This window comes from Pelophylax lessonae, assembly GCF_965119305.1.
Source record: "Pelophylax lessonae genome assembly, chromosome: 11".
Taxonomy (NCBI): domain Eukaryota; kingdom Metazoa; phylum Chordata; class Amphibia; order Anura; family Ranidae; genus Pelophylax; species Pelophylax lessonae.
In genome coordinates, this window is record NC_138778.1 from 131,884,797 (window position 1) to 131,905,383 (window position 20,587).

General features: G+C 43.3%; 1 protein-coding gene across 1 annotated transcript in view; it reads left to right on the forward strand.

The window, feature by feature from the left end:
- The window catches only part of FDXR (ferredoxin reductase), a 203,787-nt gene that overhangs the window by 153,921 nt on the left and 29,279 nt on the right, over positions 1–20,587 (forward strand). Inside the window, exon 8 of the mRNA XM_082271385.1 lies at positions 8,311–8,395. Within this exon, the coding sequence (XP_082127511.1) occupies positions 8,311–8,395 (85 nt within the window). The remainder of the gene's footprint in view (positions 1–8,310; positions 8,396–20,587) is intronic.

Sequence of the window (20,587 nt, forward strand, 5' to 3'; positions counted from 1 at the left end):
ATCAAAACCATATTTTCAATGAAAAAAATGCACTAAAATCTTTATTAGTAGATACAAACACAGAAAAACGTACACAATTCCTGTTAAATTCCTACTTAATATAAAAGCTTAGACTGCATTGAGTTAATAATTGCCAAATATTTTAAATTCCCCTTTTTTGTGAAATGTACGCAAAACTGTATATAACCAAATTTCTCTGAATCTAGAGGTTTTCATTTTTCACTTGTAGCTTTCAGAGTTTATTAAGGACCCCCAAAACCATATTTTTTCCTGAAGCACATGACCTGTAGAATTAAAGGGCTACTGATTAGGGCCAACATATGTTTATTAAATCACTAGTTAAACTAAAAATACACAAAAATCCTTATTTGCACACATAAATACAAGATAACTTCTAAAATTCCAGCTAAATGCCTACTAAGGCTGGCCATACATGGGTCGGATTTCAAAAGCATTTTCTTTCAAAAATCTTATCTAAGAATTTTCGTTCGAATTTCACACCATTAGTGGGCCGCAGTAACAGCCGATTTTCGTGCGGTTATCGAATTTGAGTGACCAAGGACCAGGCAATCTCACACCCTGCCGTCACTTGCGTAACAATGCCACTCTCAGCTGCACCCGGCACACCACAATCTAGATGCCAGCAGGCTGAGAGCGATTGTCACCGGGCTAATTAAGCAATTAACTCCTTCACTGCCACCACCGCTACGTTATGATGAGCCCAGCGGACGCTCGTAATTTTAGAAATACCAATTATAACTTTAGAATAATCATCTGTAACACGCACTGTCACCACAGACAGGAATGTTCAGAGGATTTATTCTATACAGTAGCACTCTTCAAGAGACAGGTTCGTTGTTAGTTTGCATTAAGAGCTTAGGGACAAGTATAACACTTTTCAAAATAAAGTTTAATAATAAAAAGGTTAAAATTGGTGCAAATAAAATATTTACAGAAAAAAAGTGTTTCAAAGAAATAGCAACATAATTCATCAATTTAGAAAAATAACATATAGGATTGAGAAGTAAGTATACTTGCATTCAATGTCCTGAGTATTATCAGAGTTTCGGAAGCTGAGCCAGTGTGATCGGTTCTCAAACTTGATAGATGTTCCTTTCTTGATGTTACCATGAGAACTCCCTAACCCCATCTGCTTCTCTCTTTTTTTTCTCTGAGACCGCATGGGGTGTTAGCAGAGGTCCCTGACCAATAAACACAGTGGCCATGGGCGGCCCCTAAGGTTTATGACCATACCAAGGAACCTCCCGTATAGACAGATTTACGACAATCTCAATATCTCGAAATATGTAATGGTTACATTCTTTAAACTGCTAGTTTATCATTCAGCATGTGATTTGCCTTCAAAAGATACTAAACATGAATATATTATCACACAAGGAATATCTTATTGCTATCTTCTATTCTATATGTGATAGGGTGATCATGCATGGTCTCAATTCGATCAGTATTTTATTTTGCATTTAACTATATACTTTCTAGAGACATATCTTGTTTGTGTTTAAAGTTGTGAATTTGTGTGTAAATATGTTCAATTAACAGAGCTCTTGAATGGCTCTATTTTATGACCCATTAGCCATTAACCTCCTTTGCTCGGTTATGGCTTTACGACCTGGCCTGAGTATCAGAACAGATATCCGTCCAGACATCTGTTCAGATAACGGCTTGTTTGAAGTTGAAACTCCCTGCATTACAGGAATTAATTGAGGTAGGGGAGGGGGGCTGTGTGAGTGAGGATCTTTTGTAAGCTGTCATGGCAGAGCTCTGAACCAAATGGTTGCCGTGACAAAATGGTTGCTTGCGACAGCTTTTAGGATATCTAGTGCAGGATACCATTACACGTGCGAGAAATATAATCAAAAAAGAAATGTGCATGATTGCAAGAAAAGAAAATTCCCGGAAAGAAAAGAAGATTCCCAGGCCACTAAAATAATTTTCTGTAGCAATATAAGGTGAAATTGAAGGCTTGGTCAGTCGAATTTCAAAATCAATGGTGGCACCATCGGATCACAAAATGCACAAAATTTCTGATTTGTGAAAGAATGTTCTTTCAAAATTCGACACATGTATGGCCAGCCTTATGCCTCGTTCGCATGGGGCATGCTAAAGTGTATGCCCATGGAGAGCCGTGTTTACCCGCGCAGGGATGCATAGGTGTTCTGTGCATCTCTGCACAGGCAGTCCCATTTATGTCAATTGAGACGCAGCGGCTCCACAGAGAGCTGCTTACCCCAAGTGGACATCTGTGCAGATGTGGGTGCATGTGGCCCCAAACAGTGTGAGTTCAGGGACATGCAACCACATGGATGTCAAGTCCCATTTGACAAGAATGGGGCTGCCTGCACAGGAATTCAGGGAACACCTTGCTTCCCCTTGCAGCCGCTGTGTTCTTTGGTGAGATATCAGGGGTCTCAAGGACCCCTGATGTCTTTTTTGAGGCTGAGAAAGAAACTTGAGACCTAGGGGCCAACTTGCTAAAGCTGGAGAGTGCAAAATCTGATGCAGCTTTGCATGGAAACCAATACGGTTTTATTGTGAAAGCTTAATTGAAGCACATAAGCAACCAGTACCAGCTGCTCACTGTCTTCATTCGGGAAAGGAAGGGGGCTGGTAAACACATGTTCTCCATCTTGACCTTAATCTTCTATGTGTGCCCTAGCTGCAGCTGGAAAGGAAGGAGGGAAAGCTGGCCAACAGCACTACAGGGAGCAGGCGATTGGTATCTGCGAGGGAGGGTCAGAGTGGTAGGAGGGATGTATTTGGAAATATTTATCCCCTTGTTACGCTGCAGCACCTGAAGTCGTTGGAAGGGTAAGGGGGAGGAGAAGCCAGCAGCTGCAGGGGAGCCACAGGGGATTAATGGTGGGGGAAGAATTGGTGCAGTGGGGGAAGAGGGCATAAGCGTGGCATATAAAAAACAAAAATTTGCCCTGAGACTTTAAATGAGGTGTAACACAGATGGCCACTGAGTATAAAGTTAAACATAATTAATGAATTTATTAACCACTTGCCGACCGCCGCACGACTATTTACTGCGGCGGTCAGCCCCTCACAGGCAGAGTGACATAGTACTACGTCGCTAGCCTGTGAGGGTCTAGGGAGCGACCGCGCGCCCCCGGAGGTGCGCTCCAGCTCAGTCACGGACCCCCCCGCGCGTGTGACCGGCGGACCCGATCGTCCGCCGGTCACTCGCGATCGTCGGTGGAGAGGGAGAAAGGCAGGCGGCTAATGTAAACAAGCCGCCTGTCATTCTCCCCGGTGTATGAATGGTGATCATACGGTTCTACTATGTACAGTTGTGTTCAAAATTATTCAACCCCCACTGAAATTGATTGTTTTGGCCAGTTTGACATTGATTTTGATCATTCAGTCATCCTGCTTACAATTAAATCAAAGAGGCACGTGTAGGTCAGACAAATATAACATAACATTTATAATGAAATAACCACAAATGTCTTTTCTGTGCTCACATCATTAGCAGTTTTATTCAACCCCCAAGTGACATTAAATCTTAGTACTTAGTACAACATCCTTTTACAGTTATAACAGCTTTTAAACGTGAAGCATAGCTTGACACAAGTGTCTTGCAGCGATCTACGGGTATCTTTGCCCAATCGTCATGGGCAAAAGCCTCCAGTTCAGTCACATTCTTAGGCTTGTGCACTGCAACTGCTTTCTTTAAGTCCCACCAGAGGTTCTCAATCGGATTTAAGTCTGGTGACTGTGATGGCCACTCCAAAATGTTCCAGCCTTTAATCTGCAACCATGCTCTAGTGGACTTGGAGGTATGCTTGGGATCATTGTCCTGTTGAAAGGTCCAACGTCTCCCAAGCCTCAGGTTTGTGACAGACTGCATCACATTGTCATCCAATATCTCCTGGTACTGAAGAGAATTCATGGTACCTTGCACACGCTGAAGCTTCCCTGTACCTGCAGAAGCAAAACGGCCCCAAAGCATGATTGACCCCCCGCCATGCTTCACAGTAGGCAAGGTGTTCTTTTCTTCATAGGCCTTTTTCTTCCTCCTCCAAACAGCGTTGATCCATGGGCCCAAACAGTTCTAATTTTGTTTCATCAGTCCACAGAACACTACTGTGGTTTGTCCACATGACTTTTGGCATACTGCTGTCGACTCTTCTTATTCTTTGGAGACAGCAAGGGGGTGTGCCTGGGAGTTCTGGCATGGAGGCCTTCATTACGCAGTGTGCGCCATATTGTCTGAGCAGAAACTTCAGTACCCACATCTGACAAATCTTTTCTCAGTTCCTCAGCAGTCACACGGGGACTTTTCTCCACTCTACGCTTCAGGTAGCGCACAGCAGTCGAAGTCAGCATCTTCTTTCTGCCACGACCAGGTAGCGTTTCAACAGTGCCCTTTGCCTTGAATTTGCGAGTGATGCTTCCTATGGTGTCTCTTGGTATGTTTAACATCTTTGCAATCTTCTTATAGCCATTGACCTTCCTGTGAAGAGTAATCACCTCTTCTCTTGTCTTCCTGGACCATTCTCTTGACTTCACCATGTTTGTAACCACACCAGTAAATGTCTAGAAGGAGCTGAGTATCACAGTCATTTTAAAGCTGCCTAATTGGTGCTGTGACGAGACCAATCTCGCCACTGGGCGTTGGAGAAGCCTGGTTGCTCGCCTCCTGCAATATGACTATGGACCCTCTCATCAGCCCAGGCTAAACGTAAACCCCATGGCAATTTGACTGTCTTTGTGGCATCTGAGCGCTGTTTGGATATGTTGAGCGCTCAGATCCAGGCTATCTGGGGATGGGTTGAATGTGGGGATTCTGTTCAGTAGACTGGGAGTTATGCATTTTTGTGTCTTTTTGTGTTTCTTTAAACATGTGGCTAATGGAGCCTTGCCTCTCCTGGAAGCTAAAACGTATTCCTGTAAACTGTAAGGAACAGGAAGCCAACTCCTAATATGGGCATTACAGGAAGTTCTGAGGAGACGGGCGGTCTATTGACACTGAGTAATGTGTATTGAGGGCTCGTTAGGGAACCATTGTTCTGTGTCTGACTATTTGTGTACATTGATTGCCCCCTGGGGCTTCTGTCTCCTTGCATTGGTCAAAACTATCTGACCAATCCCTGTTGACTCATTTTCAAGCCCTCATTTGCATATGCTGGAGAGGACCTTAGTGAGAACTGCAAGTACTTTACAATTGACCAATGGGAAAGCGGTTGTTGGGGGAAGGATGTTCCAATTTCTGTATAAAAGAGTGCTCTGTTCTTCCAATAAATGTTGTTCCTGTTTTACCCTCATCTCGGAGCTTTGTCTCGTTATTGGGGGAATCTGCTGCAGGGATTGCTATGGTCTTCCATACTCCCTTAGAGAATCACTAAGCTCTTATAAGAGCTTGTGTAAGAGCTTGTTCGTGCTGCACTCTCTGGGGAAAGAGAGGTTCACCCACAGGAACCTGGGGCCTTGTCGTTGGTCCAGGGTGGGTAGGAGATGCCAAGATCCTAACCAAGCTGCGGCGGTTCGTGGAGTCTGAAGTGCTTACGGTGTCTGGTGGAGTGCTTGGAGCCCTCGGGAAGCACTAGGAACGCCTGTCAACTGAGGTACCTGCTCAGGGGTGCCCTGTTCCGTAACAGGTGCTTATTAGGCTTTATTGCTGCTCCCTGACATCCACAGGTGTTTTCAATACCTGATTGAAAACACTTCAATGAACCTCTGTTCTTCAGAGTGGTAGTCTTTAAGGGGTTGAATAATTGTGTCAATGAAGAATTCACAAAAGAAACATTTACTACTGTATTACAAAACCAATTGATGTCATTTTAGTTGCATATGGTTCTTTAAGAATTATAAATGTACACTAAATTCCCTAAAACCCTTTACAGCATTGGGGGGTTGAATAATTTTGAACACAACTGTAGAACCGTTGATCACTGTTCATACATCTCAAGCCACAGCCAATCACAGTTAGAATCCCGCCCCTAGGGACACACATAGCCCCTCCCTCTCAAAAAAAGTTAACCCCTTCACTGCCAGTGTAATTTTGCAGTAACAGTGCATATGTATAGCACTGATTACTGTAGAAATGTCACTGGTAACCCCAAAAGTGTCAAATGTCAGTCAAGGGTCCGATCTGTCCGCCGCAATGTCGCAGTACCGCAAAAAAAATCGCAGATCGCCGCCATTACGCTTTAAAAAAAAAAGACAAAAATCTTTCCCTTTGTTAGTAAACGCGATAACTTTTGCGCAAACCAATCAAAATATGCTTTTTGCGATTTTTATTTTTTTTTTCCAAACATATGTAGCATGAAACAAATTGGCCGAAAATGTTAAAAAATGTTGATTTTTAAATTTTTTTTATTGGGGAATTTCATATAAAAAAATGTGAAAAATATTGTTATTTTTGCAAAATTGACGCTCTTTTTTGTTTATAGCGCATGATCAAAAAATCGCACAGGTTATCAAATACCACCAAAAGAAAGCTCTGTTTGTGGGAAAAAAAGGACGTCAAATTCGTTTTGGGTACAGCGTCACACGACTGCACAATTGTCCGTTAAAGTCATCCAGTGCCGAATCGCAAAATAGGCCCTGGTCAGGAAGGGGGTAAAATCTTCCGGGGCTTAAGTGGTTAAGGGGTAGATACAGTTGTCGTCATATTACATCAAATGCAAATACAATAGTGCCAAGCCGATTAAAAGTCGTTCCAATATATGATACATGCTTGAAAATTTCAGATGTTAATACATGATTAGATAAAGGGCATCATAAAAACCTGATGCGTTTCGTGAGCTACCGCTTACTTCCTCAGGAGTGGATGCACATGAAACATGTAAATCGGCTATGCCTGAATACCATAGCAATGTTTTCATCTGGTGATGATTGGGAAGGTCTGGCCCAGGAGCTGTAGGAGCGCAACCAGGAAAGACCCACGAGGGAGCAAATGAAAGGTAGATAACAGCATATGTAGAATAGAAATGTGTCCATCCAAATATGTCATCCAAAGTAATTACTGATTCGTGACTTTGGGGACCCCTATGTCCTGCAGTCAGTCAGCATGGATATCCCTTAATGAGGTGTTATCTGCCGTAGGACAGACTAGAGAAGGCCGCTACGAGCACCTACGTGTCCCCCACCTGCCTCAAGAGTGGCAGATGGGGGCCATTTTAGCTGAAGGCAATGCAGCAGGGGGATACGGAGTGGGAGGAAGCTAGGGGAGACAGGATAAGGAAGCAGGAGGGGGGATTGGGGCACATTTTAGGTGAAAAGCTTGGTAGCAAGTGGCCATAAGCTTATAGCAGAAAGAGGAATACCAGGTTCCGATGCAAATTTTGCTGGCAGTGAAAGGCTTAAACATTTCCTGAAAGCCCAACTCTGACTTACTTTTTAGTTTGAAATAGTAGGTTTTCCCTTTGTTTCGGCTGCCTATGACCCAAATTGAGGGGATTTTACCTCACCTTGCTCTGTAAAAGCAGAACAAGAAGACTGAAGGTTCTCATTTATTCAGATTAGGATTGAGCTAGTAGTGGTGACCACATTCAATTGGAATTGCGTAATGTTGAGGATGTTTTGACACTCATCCAAATGACTTCCTTGGTTCCGCTGAGTATTGGTAACACTCCCAAGATTCTTACTACGTAAATAATTATGACCTATTATCCAATCACCATGGGAATGTGTCAAGGCTGATGTTGATTGTCCAGGAACAAAAAAGGTTGGTGTGAAAGATGGTGTGGTTTTACAAACTTTCAGACCTTATGTTCTTTTTGTTCATTTTTTACTTGTATATTCGTTTTTATATCTATGACCTTTTACGTTGATGACCTTGTATTTGTACCAGTTTTGGATTTATTCTGCTCTGAATCAGTTTTAATCTACCTTTGACTCTCGCTGGATTGTACGTATATTGATTCTCAACTCTGGGGCTTTTCCTTGTTCCCCATTTTGAGGAGTGCTGCTGAACTGGTTTCAGCACACCCAGTGAATGTTTCAGTGACCCTTAGAAAATCTGAATCCAGTGCCATATTTTTTCTTGTGTTTTTGCACATTTCATGTCGCTATATTAATTGGATTAAGGTATCTAGGGTATTACTTTGACAGAGGGTCTAACTCTTCCCCATTTTACTGCACAACATTTTTTTCTTGGTTTTTTCTTTTTTTTTTTTTTTTTTTTGCAGCATTTGCACCCCATTGGAGAGGTTTCTTTTTACTTCATGTCTTGAGACAATAACCTTAATCTGACATTCCTACTCTTCATGTAAATGTTTGCAATCAATAACTTTTAATAGTGAATAAACTAAAATGTATCTGATTTTGTCTTGTTTTCAGGAGTTGCGTGAGATGATCCATCTGCCGGGTACTCGTCCTGTAAATGATCCTTCTGATTATCAGAATCTTACAGAGGTTGTAAAAGGTAAGCAGTATTAATCAACTAGGTCTGCTGTGTGGTTCTTTTTCCTGTGTTTCCTTCCTACTGCCATAACTAAAATCGCTCTGTGATGTACTAGCACAGGGGTAATGAATTAAAATTCAAGGAGGTCCGGTCGCTAAAATTTTCTTTGGGCCGAGGTCCGGATCTGAAGTCTGTGCTATGACTCAGAAAGATGGGCAAAACAAAACGTGTTCATCAGCGTTGTTCTTAACATAAAATATGCCCATTTGAGTGCCCCTTAACATAAAATGTGTCCGAGAGCGTGACCCTTAGCATAAAATTTGCCCATCAGCGTGACCCTTAACATAAAATAAGGGGCACGCTGATGGGCACATTTTATGTTAGGGGGCACTCTGATGGGCACATATTATGTTAGGGGGCACGCTGATGGGCACATTTTATGTTAGGGGGCACTCTGATGGGCACATTTTGTTAGGGGGCACGCTATTGGGCAAAACAAAACGTGTAAATCAGCGTTGCTCTTAACATAAAATATGCCTATTAGAGTGCCCCTTAACATAAAAAATGCCCATCAGTGTGCCCCATAGCATAAATATGTCCATCAGAGTGTACCACAGCATAAATATGCACATCAGCATGCCCCTTAACATAAAATATGCCCATCAGTGTGTACTACAGCATAAATATGCACATCAGCATGCCCCTTAACATAAAATATGCCCATCAGTGTGTACTACAGCATAAATATGCACATCAGCATGCCCCTTAACATAAAATATGCCCATCAGCATGACCCTTAACATAAAATAAGGGGCAAGCTGATGGGCACATTTTATGTTAGGGGCACTCTGATGGGCAGAACAAAATGTGCCCACCAGCGTGACCCTTAACATAAAATTTGCCCATCAGCGTGCCCCTTAGCATAACATTTGCCCATCAGCGTGACCCTTAACATAAAATAAGGGGCACGCTGATGGGCATATTTTATGTTAAGGGTCACGCTGATGGGCACATTTTATGTTAGGGGCACTCTGATGGGCAGAACAAAATGTGCCCACCAGCGTGACCCTTAACATAAAATATGCCCATCAGCGTGCCCCTTAGCATAACATTTGCCCATCAGCGTGACCCTTAACATAAAATAAGGGGCACGCTGATGGGCATATTTTATGTTAAGGGTCATGCTGATGGGCACATTTTATGTTAGGGGGCACCCTGATGGGCATATTTTATGATGGTGGGATCGCTGATGGGCAAAAGAAAACGTGTAAATCGGCGTTGCTCTTAACATAAAATATGCCCATTAGAGTTCCCCATAGCATAAATATGTCCATCAGAGTGCCCCTTAACATAAAATATGCCCATCAGTGTGTACCACAGCATAAATATGCACATCAGAGTGCCCCTTAACATAAAATATTCCCATCAGCGTGACCATTAACATAAAATAAGGTGCACTCTGATGGGCACATTTTATGTTAGGGGGCATTCTGATGGGCAAAACAAAACGTGTAAATCAGCGTTGCGCTCAACATAAAATATGCCCATTAGCGTGCCCCTTAACATAAAATATGCCCATTAACGTGCCCCTTAACATAAAATATGCCCATCAGCTTGTCCCTTAGCATAAAATATGGGGCACATTTTATGTCAAGGGAGTACTCTGATGGGCATATTTTGTTTCTTTTATGGGGCACTCTAATGAGCACAACAAAATATGCCACTTGTCTGCACACTTGTTAAAGCTTGAGAGGTTTTTTTTTAAATGCAGATATTCCCCTCTAAAAATGTGCTCCACATACCTGGAGCCAGGAGCTGTCCAAAAGCCGCAAACAGGGGGGCGGGGCGTGCACATAGTGTCACACCCTAGCTCGCTGCCCTGCTTAGAGGAAGCCGCAGTCAGGAGCAGGGGGCGGGACGCGCGAGTGACGTCACGCCCCTACTCGCGGCCCGACAGGACACCGCAATGTCTATCAGTCAGGAGCAGGGGGCAGGGCGCGCGCGTGACGTCACGCCCCTACTCGCGGCTCGCGGCCTGACAGGACACCGGCTGCAAGTGAGCCGGGAGCCGCAGTGAGGAGGGGGCAGAATACAGGTGGCGGTCCGGGCGGAAGCATCGCGCGGGCCGCCAATGGACCGCGGGCCGCCATTTAGTGACCGCTGTACTAGCACCAAAAGAATGTCCTCCTTTCTACCAAAGTTCAAGTGACCTTCTCACATATAATTCTGCTCTGTCCAGCCTCCCTCCTATGATGCTCTCCCATTTGTGTGAGGCTCCCGGGTACTCGCATGGAGGGCAGTGCTTATACATCACTGTGTTTTGTGGGCTCATATTCCGAGCCTTTCAGAGGATGAGGATACTAGAAACTGTAGGAATATAGTTAGCAGGAAAAGTGAATGCAGTAGACTAACTCAAAATGAAAGCTTTTCAGCTAGATAAAAGGATGTGCCCCTTCATGTTGGGTTTAAAGTAAATCTGCACTTTCTTTATCATCCTTACATGTTGTAAGTACACTTTGTTAAACGGAGGCGTGGTCACTGTGGGAGCGATATTAGCCCCTAGGGGTTGGCCAACAGTATTTCAGTACCTTGCGTACATTCTTCCTGCAAGCAGTGGCATAACCCATGGTTCCTGAATAAGGATCCCTGTGTCTTTTTTTAAATGGATGCCGAGGAAAGGGTATGTATGGTAAGTACAAAAATCCTGATTTTGCCCTGCAGGGCAAAGTAACGGGTTTGCTTTTAATGTCCCCTCTTCAGTAGCTCATGTTTACTATTCATTCACTAATCTGCCTCTCTAATCATCTGCCAGGAGTGGAGACGGGAATTTCATAGTCTCATCAATCAGAGCTTACACATTGCTGAGGACTTTCTTCTCTTCTCTGTGTGACATTGCTGGGCCAACCACTAAACACTAGCACTGTCACAAGAAGGGGAAGTAAGTCACATGCTCTTCCAGAAGTACCTGGTATACTCTTTGCTCTCTGTGGTTAAAGTGATTTTAACCACTTCTGGACTGGAAGGATTTGCCCCCTTAATTACCAGGCCCTTTTTTGAGATTCTGCACTGCGTTAATTTATTGGAAAATTGCACAGTAGTGCGGCACTGAACCAAAATAAGATTGATGTCCCTTTTTTTCTCCACAAATAGAGCTTTATTTTGGTGATATTTGATCACCTCTGCGATTTTTTTTTTTTTTTTTTTTTTTCCCCACTATAAAAAACAAAGCGACAATTCTGGGGAAAAAAAAAATATATATATATATATATATATATATATATATATATATATATATATATATATATATATATATATATATATATATATATATATATATATATATATATATATATATATATATACAGTGGGTACGGAAAGTATTCGGACCCCCTTAAATTTTTCACTCTTTGTTATATTGCAGCCATTTGCTAAAATCATTTAGGTTCATTCTTCTTCCTCATGAATGTACACATAGCACCCCATACTGACAGAAAAACACAGAATTGTTGACATTGTTGCAGATTTATTAAAAAAGAAAAACTGAAATATCACATGGTCCTAAGTATTCAGACCCTTTGCTCAGTATTTAGTAGAAGCCCCCTTTTAATCTAATACAGCCAGGAGTCTTTTTGGGAAAGATGCAACAAGTCTTTCACACCTGGATTTGGGGATCCTCTGCCATTCCTCCTTGCAGATCCTCTCCAGTTCTGTCAGGTTGGATGGTAAACGTTGGTGGACAGCCATTTTTAGGTCTCTCCAGAGATGCTCAATTGGGTTTAAGTCAGGGCTCTGGCTGGGCCATTCAAGAACAGTCACGGAGTTGTTGTGAAGCCACTCCTTCGTTATTTTAGCTGTGTGCTTAGGGTCATTGTCTTGTTGGAAGGTAAACCTTTGGCCCAGTCTGAGGTCCAGAGCACTCTGGAGAAGGTTTTTGTCCAGGATATCCCTGTACTTGGCCGCATTCATCTTTCCCTCGATTGCAACCAGTCGTCCTGTCCCTGCAGCTGAAAAACACCCCCACAGCATGATGCTGCCACCACCATGCTTCACTGTTGGGACTGTATTGGACAGGTGATGAGCAGTGCCTGGTTTTCGCCACACATAACGCTTAGAATTAAGGCCAAAAAGTTCTATTTTGGTCTCATCAGACCAGAGAATCTTATTTCTCACCATCTTGGAGTCCTTCAGGTGTTTTTTAGCAAACTCCATGAGGGCTTTCATGTGTCTTACACTGAGGAGAGGCTTCCGTCGGGCCACTCTGCCATAAAGCCCCGACTGGTGGAGGGCTGCAGTGATGGTTGACTTTCTACAACTTTCTCCCATCTCCTGACTGCATCTCTGGAGCTCAGCCACAGTGATCTTTGGGTTCTTCTTTACCTCTCTCACCAAGGCTCTTCTCCCCCGATAGCTCAGTTTGGCCGGACGGCCAGCTCTAGGAAGGGTTCTGGTCGTCCCAAACGTCTTCCATTTGAGGATTATGGAGGCCACTGTGCTCTTAGGAACCTTAAGTGCAGCAGAAATCTTTTTGTAACCTTGGCCAGATCTGTGCCTTGCCACAATTCTGTCTCTGAGCTCCTCGGGCAGTTCCTTTGACCTCATGATTCTCATTTGCTCTGACATGCATTGTGATCTGGAAGGTCTTATATAGACAGGTGTGTGGCTTTCCTAATCAAGTCCAATCAGTATAATCAAACACAGCTGGACTCAAATGAAGGTGTAGAACCATCTCAAGGATGATCAGAAGAAATGGGAAGCACCTGAGTTAAATATATGAGTGTCACAGCAAAGGGTCTGAATACTTAGGACCATGTGATATTTCAGTTTTTCTTTTTTAATAAATCTGCAACAATGTCAACAATTCTGTGTTTTTCTGTCAGTATGGGGTGCTATGTGTATATTCATGAGGAAGAAGAATGAACTTAAATGATTTTAGCAAATGGCTGCAATATAACAAAGAGTGAAAAGTTTAAGGGGGTCTGAATACTTTCCGTACCCACTGTATATTTTTCACATTCTGTTATATACTGTAACATTCCCAAAAAAAAAAGATTTAAATCAAATATTTTCAATTTTAGGCCAAATTGTATTCTGCTACATATTTTTGGTAAAAAAAAAATCGCAATAAGCAGATTTTGCTTGGTTTGTGCAAAAGTTATCACGTCTATAAGCTAAGGGGAAGACTTTATTTTTACTAGTAATGGCGGGGATCTGGGATTTTTAGCGGGGCTGCGACATTGCGGCGGACAGATCGGACCCCCTAACTGCCATTTTTGACACTTTTGGGGGTACCAGTGACATTACTACAGTAATCAGTGCTAAAAATATGCACGGTTACTGTAACAATGACATTGGCAGGGAAGGGGTTAACCTAGTGGGTGATCAAGGAGTTAAATGTAAGCCTAGGGGAGTGTTTCTAACTGTGGGGGGGAGGGACTTTTGAAATGATCATAGAGACCTGTGATCCTATATAGAAGGATTACAGGCACTCTGTGATCGATCCAGAGAGAAGAACGGTCAGCTGTGTTTACAACAGACGACCGTCCTTCTCTCGCAGCGGGGAGCGATCGCGGGTGTCAGGCGGCAATAAGTTTGTAGAAAATGATATGTGTATTTATGCTCCTAGAACATCAGACAGCGCTCCTTGCATGTTGGGTCTCTGTATGTGGCCAGGCTGTGTAAAAATCTCACACATGTGGTATTGCCATACTCGGGAGGAGTAGCAGAATGTATTTTTGGGTGTAATTGCAAGTATGTATATGCGGTGTGTGAGAAATAACTTATGACAATTTTGTGTAAACAAAAAAAAATGTATTTCTTCATTTTCTCAAGAATTGTGGGAAAAAATTACAACTTCAAAAAACTCCCCATGCCTCTTACTAAATACCCTGGAATGTCTACTTTCCAAAAAGGGGTAATTTGGGGGGTATTTGTACTGTCCTGACATATCAGGGCCTCAAGAAATGAAATAGGCCGTCGGTATGTCAGGTGCGATCAATTTTCAATGATTAGCGCCATAGCTTGTAGACTCTATAACTTTCACACAGACTAAATAATAACCACTAATTTGGGTTATTTTTACCAAAGATATGTAGCAGTATAAATTTTGGCCTAAATGTATGAAAAAAAAATACTTATTTGCAAAATTTTATAATCGAAACTAAAACAAAAGTGTTTTTTTTTTTCTTTTCAAAATGTTTGCTCGTTTTTTCACTTATATCGCAAAAAATAAAAACCCAGTAGTGATTAAATACCACAAAAAGAAAGCTCTATTTGTGTGAAAAAATTATAAAGAAAATTTTGATTGGGTATAGTGTTGCATGACTGAGTGTCATTCAAAGTGTGACAGCGCTGAAAGCTGAAAATTGGTCAGGGCAGGAAGGGAGTGAAAGTGCCCTGTATTGAAGTGGTTAAAGACCAACTTTTCTTCCCTATGGTGACACATGGTCGTTGTAACCATAAGTGCTCATGGCGGTGTCGGATGGACAAAAACCTAATGTTCCAAAGGTGTTCTATTGGATTTAGGTCAGGCGAGCGTGGGGGTCATTCAATGATATCAATTCCTTCACCCTCCAGGAACTGGCTGCATGCTCTCGCCACATGAGGCCGGGCATTGTCTTGCACCAGGAGGAACCCAGGACCCACTGTACCAGCATTGGGTCTGACAATGGGTCCAAGGATTTCATCCTGATACCTAATGGCAGTCAGGGTGCCATTGTTTAGCCTGTAGTGGTCTGTGCATCCCTGCATGGCTATGCCTTCAGACCATCACTGACCCACCACCAAACCGTTCATGCTGAACAATGTTACAGGCAGTATAACATTCTCCATGGCGTCTCCAGACCCCTTCACATCTAACACGTGCTCAGGGTGAACCTGCACTCATCTGTGAAAAGCACAGGGAGCCAGTGGTGGACCTGACAATTCTGGTGTTAAATGGCAAATGCCAATCAAGCTTCACGGTGCCGGGCAGTGAGCACAGGGCCCACTAGAGTTTGTCGGGACCTCAGGCTACCCTCAAAGTCTGTTTCTGATTGTTTGGCCAGAGACATTCACACCAGTGGCCTGCTGGAGGTCATTTTGTAGGGCTCTGGCAGTGCTCATCCTGTTCCTCTTTGCACAAAGGAGCAGATACCGGTCCTGCTGATGGGTTAAGGACCTTCTTTGACCCTGTTAAGCTCTCCTAGAGTAACTGCCTGTCTCCTGAAATCTACTCCATGCTCTTGAGACTGTGCTGGGAGACACAGCAAACCATCTGGCAATGGCAAGTATTGATGTGCCATCCTGAAGAAGTTTGACTGACTGTGTATCACCTCATCAATAACAATATTGCTGCGCCAAGTGAAAAAAATATATCAATAAATGTGTCAGGATAACTTTAAACAAGATGTCAAATCAATCTTAATAAAGCAATAGTGATATTCAGTGGTCTTCATAGTCCCAATAAATAGTGAATCATAAAAGTGAAATCAAAATGAACAACTCAATCTTCATCTGTGATCACAAAATAAAGTGCTGCATGCTTCACTCCAAGTGCTCCCATTGGTTGGTGCAAGATAAGCAGCTCACCTTAGGATTTGACTCCTGAGAGTCAAACACGCTTTGGGATATAAGGATAACAGCCTGATGTCCCTTCTTTCACCGCCTCCAGCTATCACTCCGTATAGACCAGGAACCCGGTGTGTATAAAAGAGAAGATCTAATGCTCTCTGTTTTGCAAAAAGCTATTCCCTCTCAAACAGATGACATTACACTTACATTGAAAAGCACTTAAAGCAGTGCGGGCTTCCAGCGTCATAAACAGCTCTGTACACCTCCAGGAATCAGCGTACTCCGAGCAGGCTCCTCCCCCCCGTACGCGTTGCGTCAGAGACTTTGTCACAGCTGCCCCATCCCCCTCCTATACAACTTCTTTTGCTAGCCCCCCAGTGCTCTTAACCTGCCCCCCCATGCTCTTCAGCTCCCCACAGTGCTTTTCATCTCCCCCCCCCCCCCATGCTCTCTGGATATGATATGGGGGGCTGTGATGCGAGAGGGGGCTGTGATATTGGGGCCATGATATGAGAAGGGGGCTGTGATATGAAGGGTTTGTGTTGTGAGGTGAAGGGCTGTGATGTCAGGAGGGGGTGAGCTGTGATGTGGGGGTTGTGATTGCAAGGGGGGCTGTGATGTAAGCGGGTCACTAATGTTGGGGGCTCTAATGTGAAAGGGGGTTGTGATGTAAGGGGGGCTGTGATAGAAAAAGGGGGACGGAGGACATTAATTTAAAGGAAGGGGGCTGTGACGTGAAAGTCATAGCAGAAAAATTAGATTCAGACCTCTGCAGAAAGAAAATGTTACCAACCGGACCTCCGTGAATTTTAATTGAGTACCCCTGGCCTAGGCTATAAGAAGATTATAACCAATGCTCATGTGATACCTTAGTAGGATGGATAAACAATATATTACTGTGAAATACCGTGATTACTCTTAAAGTGCAACGTGCTGATAAAAAATGTACTGTAAAATATACCACTCAAAAGATAAATAATAGATATAATAAATATAAATGTCCAATGCAATCAAGTCCATAAAGTGAATACAAAAAGATTGTGCAAAAAACGTGCTCAAACACTGCCGGTGTGGGGATAAAAGTGCTGCGTGCCGGTGATCCTTGGGTTCTCACTCTGTGCCCAGGGGTAAGGTAGCACACTTACCGGAAGGTGTGGATTCCAATGGCATACGCCAAAAGGAATCGAAATCGCTTTGTCTGCTGCTCCTGTATATCGATAGGTGGGTGGACGGTCTCCTTATGGATATAGGTAAGCGTTCCGCATGGAAGAAAGAAGGTAGAAGCTCCTCATAGTGTAAAAAGGTTTTTCCTTTTATTAAACTTCAACTTCATAAAATCAAATCAACATCAATCTTCCCATACAGCTTCCAATAATAAATCCATAAAAACCCCCAATCGGTACTGCAGACTTTAAAAACACTTCAAATGTGGTAAAAAACACTCCAGATAAAAACGTAAGGTGACACAGCAAAAACAAACTCGACCCAAAGATGAACTGTGGGGTCAATATAGTAATGAAAAACGCTCTTAGAGCTCCTATGGTGCCTCGCGGCTGGGATACCACATAGGATGCTGGCTGTAACCGCTGACTCGCGCCGAACCCGGAAGTCGGAATCTCGGCGTGCGGTCCAGCTACTGACTCAGAGCGAGGCAACGTGCGTGCCAACTTGACGCGTTTCGTCAGAGTGTGACGTCTTCGGAAGTGGCGCGTACGTTGCGTTCCAGCTTGGTTATATAGAGGAGTGACCGCTCCACATCCGCTCTTTTGTTCTCTGCATCTCGTATTCCCCTTTCATGACACATGAACCGGAAGCAGTTCACTCGATTCATGGTCTAATGCGCTACCCTATAGCTTTTGCCCTATTTTATTTTTATTTAATGTGGCCATGTATCTTACCCCTATTGGCAACGTGTAAAGAAACATATTAATGTGTTAATAAATTATGAATAAATATGCGCATGAGCCTCCGACGGCTGATACCTAATATATGCTAGAAGTATTAAATTGAAATGTCAGCAACTTTGTATATAAATCCTTATTTAAAGTGCAATGTGATGATAATGGTCTATGAACAAATGTTTCCATTTGTATGTATACTGTATATGTTTATAACCCAGGTAATGTCATAACTGCATGTTATGCCTCGCTCTGAGTCAGTAGCTGGACCGCACGCCGAGATTCCGACTTCCGGGTTCGGCGCGAGTCAGCGGTTACAGCCAGCATCCTATGTGGTATCCCAGCCGCGAGGCACCATAGGAGCTCTAAGAGCGTTTTTCATTACTATATTGACCCCACAGTTCATTTTTGGGTCGAGTTTGTTTTTGCTGTGTCACCTTACGTTTTTATCTGGAGTGTTTTTTACCACATTTGAAGTGTTTTTAAAGTCTGCAGTACCGATTAGGGGTTTTTATGGATTTATTATTGGAAGCTGTATGGGAAGATTGATGTTGATTTGATTTTATGAAGTTGAAGTTTAATAAAAGGAAAAACCTTTTTACACTATGAGGAGCTTCTACCTTCTTTCTTCCATGCGGAACGCTTACCTATATCCATAAGGAGACCGTCCACCCACCTATCGATATACAGGAGCAGCAGACAAAGCGATTTTGATTCCTTTTGGCGTATGCCATTGGAATCCACACCTTCCGGTAAGTGTGCTACCTTACCCCTGGGCACAGAGTGAGAACCCAAGGATCACCGGCACGCAGCACTTTTATCCCCACACCGGCAGTGTTTGAGCACGTTTTTTGCACAATCTTTTTGTATTCACTTTATGGACTTGATTGCATTGGACATTTATATTTATTATATCTATTATTTATCTTTTGAGTGGTATATTTTACAGTACATTTTTTATCAGCACGTTGCACTTTAAGAGTAATCACGGTATTTCACAGTAATATATTGTTTATCCATCCTACTAAGGTATCACATGAGCATTGGTTATAAGATTGCACAGGCACTTTTTATATTTATATTTATACTGTCACAGGAAATTCTTAGGGTAGCGCGGTCATTTACACCTCCATCATTTACCTATGAGATCACTACCTTGGTAGTGTTCTTGAATACTTGCTGCTTCCAAAAATTACCATAATTAAATACCTAGGCGCGAGTACACCATCGTTTTTTATTTCTATAAGAAGATTGCCAAGACTTTGAAACTGAGCTGCAGCACGGTGGCTAAAACCATACAGCAGTTTAACAGGACAGGTTCCACTCAGAACAGGCCTCGCCAAAGGAGTACACATGCTCAGCGTCCTATCCAGAGGTTGTCTTTGGGAAATAGATGTATGAGGGCTGCCAGCATTGGTGCAGAGGTTGAAGGGGTGGGGGGGGTCAGCCTGTCAGTGCTCAGACCATACGCCGCACTGCATCAAATTGGTCTGCATGGCTGTCGTCCCAGAAGGAAGCCTCTTCCAAAGATGATGCATAAGGAAGCCCACAAACAGATTGCTGAAGACAAGCAGACTAAGGGCATGGATTACCGGAACAATGTCCTGTGGTCTGATGAAACCAAGATAAACTTATTTGGTTCAGATGGTGTCAAGTGTGTGTGGCGGCAACCAGGTGAGGAGTACAAAGACAAGTGTGTCTTGCCTACAGTCAAGCATGGTGCTGGGAATGTCATGGTCTGGGGCTGCATGAGTGCTGCTGGCAATGGGGAGCTACAGTTCATTAAGGGAACCATGAATGCCAACATGTACTGTGACATACTGAAGCAGATCATGATCCCCTCCCTTCAGAGACTGGGCTGCAGGGCAGTATTCCAACATAATGACCCCAAACACACCTCCAAGACGACCAGTGCCTTGCTAAAGAACCTGAGGGTAAAGGTGATGGGCTGCCAAGCATGTCTCAGACCTAAACCCTATTGAGCATCTGTAGTTCATCCTCAAACGGAACATCCACCAGCTCTGTGATATCGTCATGGAGGAGTGGAAGAGGACTCCAGTGGCAACTTGTGAAGCTCTGGTGAACTCCATGCCCAAGAGGGTTAAGGCAGTGCTGGAAAATAATGGTGGCCACACAAAATATTGACACTTTGGGGTGTACTTACTTTTGTTGCCAGTTGTTTAGACATTAATGGCTGTGTGTTGAGTTATTTTTGAGGGGACAGCAAAAAATATAAATTTTTTTTTTTTTTTTTTTTTATTTCTTTATTTTTTAGCTCATTTGGGGGGCTTTAGTGAAATATCAGGGGTCTGAACAGACTCCTGATGTCTCACAAAGATTCCCCAGTCCCTTTCTCTGCAGCCTCAACTGCATTGGACAGTGATTGAATGGGAAGTGCTGTGTGACTTCCTGTTCATTCACAAATCGAAGCATAGTAAACAGTTTGCTATGCTTCCGTTATGGATGAACTTAGGAAGTTGTGACGAGACCAATCTCGCCACTGGGCATTGGAGAAGCCTGGTTGCTCGCCTCCTGCAAGGTGACTATGGACCCTCTCTCATCAGCCCATGCTAAACGTAAACCCCATGGCAATTTGACTGTGTTTGTGGCACCTGAGCGCTGTTTGGATATGTTGAGCGCTCCGATCCAGGCTATCTGGGGATGGGTTGAATGTGGGGGTTCTGTTCAGTAGACTGGGAGTTATGCATTTTTGTGTCTTTTTGTGTTTCTTTAACCAATGTGGCTAATGGAGTCTTGCCTCTATCCT